At 45.6% G+C, this 12,720-nt stretch overlaps 1 protein-coding gene across 3 annotated transcripts in view; it reads right to left on the bottom strand.

Moving 5' to 3' along the window:
- Positions 1-11,448, bottom strand: part of nlgn4xa (neuroligin 4 X-linked a) — a gene marked incomplete at both ends in the record, with an annotated part of 95,189 nt that extends 83,741 nt beyond the window's left edge. The window contains one exon of one of the 3 annotated variants that reach the window (XM_080835210.1): positions 10,983-11,448. In XM_080835210.1, the coding sequence (XP_080691336.1) occupies positions 10,983-11,448 (466 nt within the window). Of the gene's footprint in view, positions 1-10,978 lie in introns of all 3 variants that reach the window. The other 2 variants (XM_080835212.1, XM_080835211.1) reach the window with 2 other exon arrangements.
- Between the last annotated feature and the right edge of the window lie 1,272 nt (positions 11,449-12,720).

Genomic DNA, 12,720 nt, shown 5'->3' on the forward strand with positions numbered 1-12,720 from the left:
TCTCTCTCTGTCTCTATATCTGTCTCTCTTTCTGTCTCTCTGTCTGTCTCTGTCTGTCTGTCTATCTGTCTGTCTGTCTCTCTGTCTGTCTGTCTGTCTGTGTCTCTGTCTGTCTGTCTGTCTGTCTGCCTCTCTGTCTGTCTATCTCTCTGTCTGTCTGTCTGTCTCTGTCTCTCTGTCTGCCTCTCTGTCTGTCTATCTCTCTGTCTGTCTGTCTCTCTGTCTGTCTGTCTCTGTCTGTTTCTCCGTCTGTTTCTCCGTCTGTCTCTCTGTCTGTCAGACTGTCTGTCATCACCTGACTACACACAACCCAGCTGTGAAGACGGGAGAACATGGACACTGGGAGAACAGATCCAGCTGTGAAGAGAAGCTGGGAAGATGGCTCCATCACACTAAATGGATTTAAATGTACAACATACAAGTACAAGATTCAGTTTTCTTTCACACTAAATGGATTTAAATGTTGTTACGACCACATGTGTTGTGTTCTTTGTTTGTCACTTTCCCTCCCTTTTCTGTAGCTCCGCCCATGTTGTGTTCCCACTGATGGCCAGATGAGATGCACCTGACCAGATGAGATACACCTGGCCAGGTGATCAAGCAGCACTTAACGACTCCAGTTTCCTGCTGCAGAGGAGAGGCTTTTTGCGTGGGGACTGCTGGTCTTGCTGCCTCTCATCCTGGGATTTTGTCATGTCATGTAGTGTTGTGTACTTGCTGTTAATAAATCCCATGGATTTGGTACTTTTAAAAGGTGTTTTAGAAGTTACTTGGGTCAGTGGTGGATTGTTTGTTCGCCCGATAGAGCCACTAAAGTTGGGGCGTAACAATGTACACACACACACACACACACACACACACACACACACACACACACACACACACACACACACATTCACACACACACACACACACACACACACACACACACACACACACACACACACACACACACACACACACACACACACACACATACACACACACACACATACACATACACGTACAATATTCAGTTGTGTTTCACACTAAATGGATTTAAATGTACACACACACACACACACACACACACACACACACACACATACACATACAAGGTTCAGTTGGGTTTCACACACTTTTCAGACTTTGAGACGGAAATACCTTTAAATATCTGGACATGAAGTGTCTGTTGCATAAAGAAGATGTCCTCCCTGACAAGAGATAAAATGTTCTGCTCTATTAATGGCATCCCAGACTGCAGGGCGAGTGTGTGTGTGTGTGTGTGTGTGTGTGTGTGTGTGTGTGTGTGTGTGTGTGTGTGTGGGTGTGTGTGTGTGTGTGTGTGTGTGTCTGTGTGTGTGTGTGTGACCTCTGTGAGCAAAAATAGCAGAGGGACACTGGAGAAGCAGAGACAAGAGGATGGTTGTGTGTGTGTGTGTGTGTGTGTGTGTGTGTGTGTGTGTGTGTGTGTGTGTGTGTGTGAGTGTGTCTGTGTGTGTTCACGGCAGATGTTCTTTCAATTAATCAATGCAGTAACCTACTCCACCCTGACATAGTTGTGTTTCCAAATAAGTTGGAACAGTTTTAAAGTTGAACTTTGACGTGAGAATCACGTGAAAATGCTTAAAGAGGTCTGTCTTAGCCTATTTATGCTGTAATGATTAAATCGCAGGAGTACATACACACACTCATGCCCACAACACGCCTGCAGTCACACACTCACACACAGTCAGACCACACACACACAAACACATACACACACACACACACACACAAACACACACACACCTGCAGTCCCACACACACACACACACACCCGCAGTCACACACACACACACACTTGCAGTCACACACACACACAGACACACTTGCAGTCACACACACACACACACACACACACACACTTGCAGTCACACACACACACACACACACACACACACACACTTGCAGTCACACACACACACACACACACACACACCCACACACACAAGCTGTTCATCCCTGCCGTCTGTTCTCAGGGCAGGTGTGTTGGACGCAGCAGTGGAGTTAATCTGCATGTGCATGAGGCTGTGTGTGTGTGTGTATGTGTGTGTGTGTGTGTGCTAAAGACCAATCTGAAAATAGCTGCACAACCTCAGACATGTACACTGGACCGCTCCAACCCCCGTACACAAACCACTCACACACACTTATCGGCTTCCAAAGCCTGAGGTCTGGCAGTTGGACCTGGTCTTAGCTGAGCACGTTTAGGGTCGCCAGCATTTCATTTAGAGACGTTTGTGTCTGGAGGTACAATAGTACCGTATATCCTCAGTGCATATTGAATGATTGAATGACGTCAATTTAATAAAAACATATTGCAATTGCTTGGATTGTTTGGATTGTTCTGCATTGCAATTTCACACCAATTGATGGGCAGCTGAATTTATCAAATTTTATATGATGCAATCGTTACGTCTCTAACAGGAGTGTTCTGATGCTAGAATGCTAGCTGTTCCTCTACAATTTTCCAATAATGACTATACATTTTCCTGCTTATTATTATTGTGTCTGAAATCAATGCGTGCTTTAACAATGTTTGCATAGTGATTGACAGTACTCGCTGTTAGAGCTCTCACACACACACACTGAGAGCCCCACACAGAGCTGTTAATGCTGTAGACATGAGTATGCTGTTGAGCTGTTTTTTTTCAGTTTGTGTCAAATTGCAGTACATTTCACCTATTGCTTATTGCAATCGGTTTTTACTCAGTTCACATAATCCAACATGACATTCTGCACTGAGCACAAACATATTATACTGTATATATATTATATACATAATTATATTTATATTAGATATTTATTAAATATTATAATATACACACGCTCCTGACTACTGTTCTCAGATCAGTCACATCCACTCGCTCTTGGACGCCCCTCGACCAATCAGATTAGTCCAATCAGGGGAGGTCAAAGGTCGAGAGGCAATGTTAATCTCCTAATAAACATGTATGAGGCTCTGCTGTTGGAAACACACACACAAACACACACACACACACCGCACACAGCCTCCAATTGAGCCCAGGCAATACTTCAAACAGTTCAGCAAATGATGCAGTGTTCAGTGGAGCACAGACAACACAATGGGATTTGAGTTTGTGTGTGTGTGGTTGTTTGTGAGAGTGTGTGTGTGTGTGTTTGCATGAGTGCGTGAGAGAGAGAAAGACATGAGTATTAAACCTTTTGTACACTGAAGGAGACATGAGTATTAGAGCCATTGGCACACTTATATTCCGATTGTCTAATAATCCGTTTATATAGCTTCTCCTCCCCCTCTCTCACTGATGCTCCCGTTCCTTTCCTCCCGCCCTCCCTCCCTCTCTCTCCTATTCCTCTCCTCCCTTCCTCCCTCCCTCTCTCCTATTCCTCTCCTCCCTCCCTCCCTCTCTCCTATGCCTCTCTCTCCTATTCCTCTCCTCCCTCCCTCCTATTCCTCTCCTCCCTTCCTCCCTCCCTCCCTTCCTCCCTCCCTCTCTCTCCTATTCCTCTCCTCCCTCCCTCCCTCCCTCCATCCCTCTCTCTCTCTCCTATTCCTCTCCTCCCTCCCTCTCTCCCTCCCACCCTCCTTCCCTCTCTCTCCTATTCCTCTCCTCTCAGTTCTTGCTGCTTCCATTCTTTTCTTTGTCATTCTCTCCATTCCTTTTTTTTCTCCTCACCCGACTCTCTCTCTCCATCATCTTCTCTTCTCTCCTTTCCTCTCTCTCTCTCTGCCATCTCTCCTCTCTCTCTCCATCATCTCCTCTCCTCTCTCTCTCTGCTGTCTATCCTCTCTCTTTCTATCATCTCCTCTCCTCTCTCTCTCTGCTGTCTATCCTCTCTCTTTCTATCATCTCCTCTCCTCTCTTACTCTGCTGTCTATCCGCTCTCTTTCCATCCTCTCTTCTTTCAATAACCTATCCTCTATTCTCTTTCTCTCCTCACCCCCCTCTTTTCTCCTCTCTCTCTCCAACGTCTTCCCTCCCCCTCTCCATCCTCTCTTCTCTCTCTGCCATCTCTTCTCTCTCTTCTCTCTTTATCTCCCCTCTTTCCATTCCTCTTCCTCCACCTCTCTTTCTTAATCTCTCCCTGTGCCAAAGCCTGGTCTATATTTAGCCCTTTCCACATGTGCCACACACACACACACACACACACACACACACACATTTAGCCCTTTCCACATGTGTAGCTGGGCGCCGCTAACAGTTAGCGTGTGCTGTGACCAGTGTGTGCGCGTTGGGTTGCTTGATCACACCCTGAGGGTTCAGACAGACCCAGACCACTGGCGCTGCTAGCTGCATGTGGACCCCATCCAGCACCGCCTGTACTCCCCCACTGGCCTTATTAAAACCTGCTTGGGTTTACATAATACACCAGTCAGTGGCAAGTCAGGGGCAGTCAGTGGCAGTCAAGGGCAGCAGTGGCAGCAGTGGCAGTCCAAAGCCACTATTAAAAACGTATCTATGAGCTCTAGCTGTGGCCACGGACAGCGCACAGTTACAAGGGTTTAGCAGAAATATGACAGGACTGCAGCGTTAGCTTAAGCCACAGATGTTAGCTGGACTCTTATGGCCCATGACAGGACCTTAGCGTTAGCTTTAGCCACAGATGTTAGCTGGACTCTTATGGCCCATGACAGGACCTCAGCGTTAGCTTTAGCCACAGTTGCTAGCAGGACTCTTATGGTCGATGACAACAGCAGGGCTCTGAAGACTCTAACTGCCAGGCTAAGCCAGTCACTCATGGGAGCTTAAGCTTCTGCCACCCAGCGGTGCAGATGGGATTTTTAAACTGGGGGGGACGCTAACATCGCCTAATCAGCTGTGCAGAGTTAACTGATTAACTTATACTAGTCACCTTACGTAGGGAGAATGGTGGGGACGGATTGGGGTCACTATGAATCTGGAGGGGACATGTCCCAGTGCTATCTGCGCCCCTACTGCCACCTTCACTAACCAACTGACAGAGCTCACACTATAACTGTAAGGTCTGTGCTCTGTCCTTGTTCTGTTTACTAGTTTGTCTCCCCTGTGTTGTCTTGTGATCTTTGTTCCTTTGTCAAGTCCTTGCCCTTCCTTGTTCCCACCATGTGCCTTCTACCATGTGCTTTCCTGTGTTTGTTTGTGTATGCCATGTGCCCTCTTGTTGTTGTCCCTCACCTGTTCCCAATCATCACCCGGTTTGTTTGTCTTATTGGTTTCTCCTGTGTCCTGTTAATTCCCCTTGTTTAGTCCACCTGTGTCTCATTGTCTGCTCCACCTTGATTGTTCTCACCTGTCCCTCGTTATCTGTTGTGTGTGTGTATATAGTCCATGTTTTCTTGTTGCTCTTGGAGTCAATGTTACGTGTTTGTTTCTCAGTAAATTAAGTTTCTCCTGTTCCTGACCCTGGACTGTACTACGACTTCTCTTTTGCCTAAGCCCTTTGGATCTGTTTGCCTTCTCTTAGACTGTTAAGTAAAACGTTTACCCTTCCATCTCCTGCTGTGTTCTGAGTCGTGCGTTTGGGTCCTGCACATCACACTCAAAGCGTAACAATAACAGGGCTCTCACAGAAATGTAAGGACACTAACGCATTATCTGTACGGCTAAGCTAAGCTTCTTTAGCGCAAGGCCAGGCTATAGCTACTGCTATGCTAAACTACTTTAGCCCAAGGCCAGGCCATAGCTACTGCATCTGATTAAGCAATGTTTGCGAAGTGATTGACAGAACTCGCAAGAGCTCACACTCACACACAGAGCCCACGCATAACTCTTCCATGAGTAGCCTATGACACAGCTTTGAAGGCTAGGTTAGACTGGGCTTGACATTGAGCTACATGGTGTAACTAACAGCAGATAGTCTGTTCATGATACTCTGGTAAGATAATGACTGCCGTCGTCTCCTCTACCTCCACCTCCACATGCCTCCATCACACACTGCTTCTGTTCACATGATGGGGCTATGCCACACACACACACACACACACACACACTACAGCATCTGAACCTTACTAAGTAAACACTATCAGTACTTAAGCTTCACTACAACACACACACACACACACACACACAATCTTTCTCTCAAACACACACACACACACACACACACACACACACAATCTTTCTCACTCTCAAAGACACACACACACACACACACACCGCACACACACACACAACAATCTTTCTCTCTCTCAAACACACACACACACTGCTTCTGTTTACTATTTTATTGTGATTCTGACAGGACTGTTCAGTCCACATGAAAGGTATGTGTTCTCCTGTGGGGAACATCTGAGAGAGCAGTTTAGTGCGGTCCAGATTATGCTGATGTATTGAGCTTCAGATGCTATAGTGTGTGTCTGTGTGTGTGTCTGTGTGTGTGTGTGTGTGTCTGTGTGTGTGTGTGTGTGTGTGTGTGTGTGTCTGTGTGTCTGTGTGTGTGTGTGTCTGTGTGTGTGTGTGTGTGTGTGTGTTGCAGTGAAACTGAAGTATCGATAGTGTTTACTTAGTGAGGTTCAGATGCTGAGCCAGAGCAGACTGTGAGCTATGTGTGTGTGTGTGTGTTTGAGACAGTCTCAGGTGTGTGTGTGTGTGTGTGTGTGTATGTGTGTTTGAGACGCGTGGTCTCAGGAGTGGGTGATTCACAGACATTAAACAGATCAATAGCCGTACTCGTTCCCTTTAGAACACTTAGAGGTTCCCTTTAGAACACTTAGATGTTCCATTTAGAACACTTAGAGGTTCTTTATAACACTTAGAGGTTCCCCACAGGAGAACACATACTGTACTAGTTCCCTTTAGAACACTTAGAGGTTCTTTTGAACACTTAGAGGTTCCTCACAGGAGAACACAGACTGTACTAGTTCCATTTAGAACACTTAAAAGTTCCCCACAGGAGAACACATGCTGTTCTAGTTCCCTTTAGAACACTTAGAGGAGAACACATACTGTACAAGTTCCCTTTAGAACACTTAGAGGTTCTTTAGAACACTTGGATGTTCCCCACAGGAGAACACAGACTTTACTAGTTCCATTTAGAACACTTAAAAGTTCCCCACAGGAGAGCACAGACTGTACTAGTTCACTTTAGAACACTTAGAGGTTCTTTAGAACACTTACATGTTCCCCACAGGAGAACACAGACTGTACTAGTTCCATTTAGAACACTTAACAATTCCCCACAGGCAAGGCCGGATTAACCATTAGGGCAACTGGGCACTTGCCCAGGGCCCATGACATCAAAGGGGCACTTGACAACGTTGTTGACAAATATCACGTTATGAACGCAGTCCTGGCAGCGCATGGTGATGTCTGTTGTGCCTCCGTTGGTATAGCATAAAACGTGAGTTGTATTAAAACATAGCGTGTGTAATGTGTAGTTATTTCGTTCCGTTTGTTAACCTTTCCTGCTGTCGGAGGCTGTCTCGTAGTTGGAGATTGCAGGGGAGTAAAATGCTCCATGGCCGAAGTAGATTAGCCTACATGTTTTTAACTTCGGGTTAATTCCCTTCCCGTTACGTCTGCTGCTGGTTAGTAAATACAGACAGCAGGAAAGTTTAGCAAACGGAATGAAATAGCTACACATTACACACGCTATGATTTATTAAAACTCACGTTACTCACATATTGGTTAACACTGTTACAGCACATAAATCTTTGACGCTGCATCCAAACTATGCGTCACCATTCTCCCTCCCTGTACGTGCTCTTCTTAAAGGAGCCGCACCATTTTACTAAACGTTCTTGCAATGTCAATCATTTAATTTAAATATACTTATTGGCCTTATTGTGCACGCTTGTGCGTTTAACAGCGCTTGTTTGTGTGAGAGAGCATTTAACTGTTGATGCCTCAGTTTAATAAAGCCAGGCTATTCATAAAAAAAACGTACGTCAATGTGGCATTAGTAGGCTACTATGAACAGTTGAGATTGATTCCTTCTGGCTCGGTTCGGATTCGAAAAAAAAAATATTTGAATGCCTGTCGGACTGGGTCCGGGCTCGGTTACTATTCTGTCGGACCGGGCCGGGCTCGGACAGAAAAAATCGTCCCAATCCATGCTCGAATGCTCATGTATTTGTATTTTTGTACAATCCGGGACAGAATTTTAAGTTTAAGGCCATAATCACTGCTGTTGATGTGCAATAATTCTCATGGATGCATGGAGCACTTTATTTCAAGAGTTCAATATTTCTGCATTGCAGTTCAATTAAGTTATTTTTGTTTAAAGACAATAAAAAAGTGTTTTCCTTAATTGTGCCCATTATTGTAATTTCCAAGAAGGTATAACTCTGAGAATTCCAATCACATTTGTTTTAAATATCGTCTAATTATCGTCAAAATGAAAAAAAAATAGAGATATTCTTTTTTGCCCATATCGCCCACCCCTAGTGTTAATGAGAGAAGTTTTAAAAGTAAAGATAGGTCATTAGGCCTCATAATGTTTGTGTAGTCATGAGTTCAGTCTTTAAAGGAGAGGCCAGTTGTAAGGTCCATTTGTTTAAATAAAAATAATAAGGATATATATAGTAGTGAAGTGATCAACATCAAATGTTGAATTGTGATACAATAAACATGATCTTGACTTTGAAATTACATGCAACAGTGTAGCCAATGGTTTACTTTTACTAAAAACACACTAATTGCCTGCTTCATGGTTGGTGATAATTTCACATTTTTGCATTTTTAAAATGTTCCATGGTTTTAAGTTAAGGCCTACCTAGCTGTTTGCTTTCAAGATAAGTACTCATCAAGCCACCAAGTTCTGTTAAAGATTAATTGTAAAAAGTTATGCACATTTGTGCGTCTGAATGGTCTCTTGAATGCATGCACTTTATGCTGAGGCTTTTGTGCACACATACATCTCCACTAGTGTAGGCTATGATCTTGATAATAGCGACTTTACGATTGTTTGGCGGCGGGGGGGGGGGGGGGGGGGCCTTGAGCCTTGTTGCCCAGGGCACAGAAAATTGTTAATCCGGCCCTGCCCACAGGAGAACACAGACTGTATAAGTTCCCTTTAGAACACTTAGAGGTTCCCCACAGGAGATCACATGCTGTTCTAGTTCCCTTTAGAATACTTAGAGGAGAACACATACTGTACAAGTTCCCTTTAGAACACTTAGAGGTTCTTTAGAACACTTAGATGTTCCCCACAGGAGAACACATACTGTACTCGTTTCCTTTCCATTGCTCTGATAGAGAGATTTGACTGCTGGTGATTTTCCATCCATGAGGATCTCTTGTCAGTTCCGAGCACCCTCTCCTGCCTCATCACCATATTCATACCCAGCAGGCTTTTTACCACAATCATGTAAAAACGTTTTTACAGATGATTTTTAAAAAGTATTCCTGTGCTATTTAAGCGTTGCTATGGCTACAGTGATGCGGAGGGCAGACCGCTGGTGGAGATGTTCAGCTGTAGTAAACACTCTCTGGAGTGCTGTCAAGGTGACGCACAGTAACCACGGCTACGTCGGCACATGTCAGAGGATCGCCCTTGAGGAGCGGAGGTACCACACTGACCCTTACCCTAGATACCAGACTGACAGCAGAAGCCTGGCGCAGAACTGGCACTGAGTCTGCTTCAGGATCAGCTGCTCTATAGATTAATGTATAGATCATGAGTAGAAAGGAGATCAGCCACTCTATAGAGTAATGTATAGATCATGAGTAGAAAGGAGATCAGCCACTCTATAGAGTAATGTATAGATCATGAGTCTGATCCAGGATCAGCTCTATAGATTAATGTGCAGATCATGTGTAGAGGTCTCTATAGATTAATGTATAGATCATGTGTAGAGAGGAGATTGGACACTTTATAGATTAATGTATAGATCATGAGTAGAGAGGGGATTGGCTGCACTACAGATTATTGTATAGATCATGAGTAGAGAGGGAATTGGCTGCACTACAGATTAATGTATAGATCATGAGTAGAGAGGGGATTGGCTGCACTACAGATTAATGTATAGATCATGAGTAGAGAGGGGATTGGCTGCACTACAGATTAATGTATAGATCATGAGTAGAGAGGGGATTGGCTGCACTACAGATTAATTACAGAGTCCACTCCAGGATCAACTCTATAGATTACTGTATAGATCATGTGTAGAGAGAATATCAGCTACTTAGATTAATGTACACAGTAGGTCATGAGTAGAAAGGGGATTGGTCACTTTATAGATTAATGTATACAGTATAGTAGATCATGTGTAGAGAGGGGATTGTTCACTTTATAGATTACTGCACAAATCGTCCTCTGTCGGTACGTAGATGTTGAGGTACAGGAGAGAGAGAAGGAGAGAGAGAAGGAGAGAGAGAAGAAAAGAGAAGGAGAGAGAGAAGGAGAGCGAGAAGGAGAGAGAGAAGAAGAGCGAGAAGGAGAGAGAGAAGGAGAGAGAAGGAGAGAGAGAGGAGAGAGAGAGGAGAGAGAAACAGAGAGAGAGAGAATGAGAGAGAAGGAGAGAGAAGAAGAGAGAGATGGAGAGGGAGAAGGAGAGAGAGAATGAGAGAGAGAAGAAGAGAGAGAGAAGGAGAGGAAGAAGGAGAGAGAGCACATACCGTCCTCCGTGGGCACGTAGATGTTGAGGTACAGGAGGGAGAGAAGGAGAGGGAGAAGGGGAGAGAAGGAGAGGGAGAAGGAGAGGGAGGAGAGAGAGGAGAGAGAGAAGTAGAGAGAGAAAAAGAGATAGAAGGAGCAAAAGAAGGAGAGAGAGAAGGAGAGAGGAAAGGAGAGATAAGGAGAGAGAGAAGAAGAGAGAGAAGAAGATAGCACATACCGTCCTCCGTGGGCTCGAGATGTTGAGGTACAGGGGAGAGAGAAGGAGAGAGAGGAGGAGAGAGAGAGGGGAGAGAGAGAAGTAGAGAGAGAAGGCGAGAGAGAGAGAAGGAGAGAGAGGAGGAGAGAGAGAAGGAGAGAGAAGGAGAGAAGGAGGGAGAGAAGGAGAAAGAGAGAGAAGGAGAGGGAGAAGGAGAGAGAGAAGGAGAGAGAGAGCACATACCGTCCTCTGTGGGCACGTAGATGTTGAGGTACAGGCAGTCCTCGCTCTGCTCCTGCACGTAGGTGACCACGGTGTCCAGGTTGGCGGTGAACCAGACCGGCAGCATGTCGTTGAGAAGGAAGCGGTCCTCCAGAAACTGGGGGCAAACGGGGGCGAACTGCGTGGCGTTGCGGATGCCAGGCCAGGACAGGGGCGGCTCGGGCGGCTGGAAGCGGTGCTCTCCCGTCGGGGGCAGGGCGTAGGGGATGCCCAGGTACTGCTCCACGGGCCCCAGGATCTCATTTGGCAGCGCCGTCTTTTGCCCCCGCAGCTTGCCGTAGTTCGTGGTGACAATGGGGTGCTGCTGGGCAGTCACACCCGACGACGACCACACTGTCATGGCAACGCACCACACCAACAGGTGCACGCTGGTCATCAGGGCAGCCGATGTTGACGGTATCCATGGCAACTCTCCTGATCTCAACATGGTCCAGCGGTGAGGTCAGCAGAGCTGGGCGTGGCTTAGGTTCTCCCTACAAGTGAAGCCCCTCCCTCTCAGGCTGTGACGCCCAGCGGACAGTAGCTCCCACCAATCAGATTCGAGGTGCTGGTGTCCCCCATTCCAGGCGGGCGGGGCTTAGTGCGTGTCTGTGTGTCAGGGTGTTATTCTCCAGAGAAGAGCGCTGAGTGTGTGTAGACGTCTCTGACGTAGCCCAAACACACCTCCAGCTCAACACACACACCTGTGGTACAGAACACATCAACATCAGTAACAACACACACACACACACACACACAAACAGACATACACACACACACACGCTCACTCACAAACACACACACACACCTCCAGCTCAACACACACACCTGCAGTACAGAACACATCAACATCAGTCACAACACAAACACACACACACACACACACACATACACACACACCAGCAGCACAGAACACATCAACATCATCAATAACAACACACACACACAAACACACACAGCCCACAGAACATTATAATTAGTATCCGCATACGTAGAGACCAAAGACTAGCAACATCAATATTACAGTTTTTCTCCATTCCTAAAACTCAATTTTTCAAAGCATGCCTCGGTTTCTCTGAACACTATACCCAAGTGCCAACTCCCTAAACCAATTCTGCTAAACTATAAGCACAATTCTCTGCTTTAGACACAGATTTCAATTGTTAGCTGCACTTTCTTCAAAACACAACACACAATTCTCTGCTTTAGACACAGATTTCATTTGTTAACCACACTTTCTACAAAATACTAAACACTATCCTCTCTACTTTGCACAGTTTATCAATGCCAAAACCTCCTTGCTTTCAGACAGAACACACTGTTATTCAAATGACAAAACTTCCATTTCCAAAGCTGTTGTGCAATTTGAAATCAAAACTTTAGCTCCTAGTTTGGAGAACAATTTATGGCAACATTGAAGTGAGTGGTGGTCAAAGAGGCAGAGGAGTGAGAGTAAGAGGAGGAGGAGGAGGAAAATGATGAAGAGGTAGAGCAAGACGGAGAGCCATTACTGTATCTCTGATGAGATTCAGGCCAATGTGTTCAACCATGTGGTTGACCATGCAGGAGGCTGGCAAGGCTGGCCAGAGGGTTCAACCAAACATAAGCTGCTTCTCAATTGCACCGATTCTCCGGACATTCAGAAGAGAGAATGGGTAAGAAACACTACTATGACAGTAAAACACTAGTTTGAATGCCTCATCAGGAGCATAGTATTCTT

Source organism: Sprattus sprattus (assembly GCF_963457725.1).
Source record: "Sprattus sprattus genome assembly, chromosome: 3".
NCBI classification, from domain to species: Eukaryota; Metazoa; Chordata; class Actinopteri; order Clupeiformes; family Clupeidae; genus Sprattus; species Sprattus sprattus.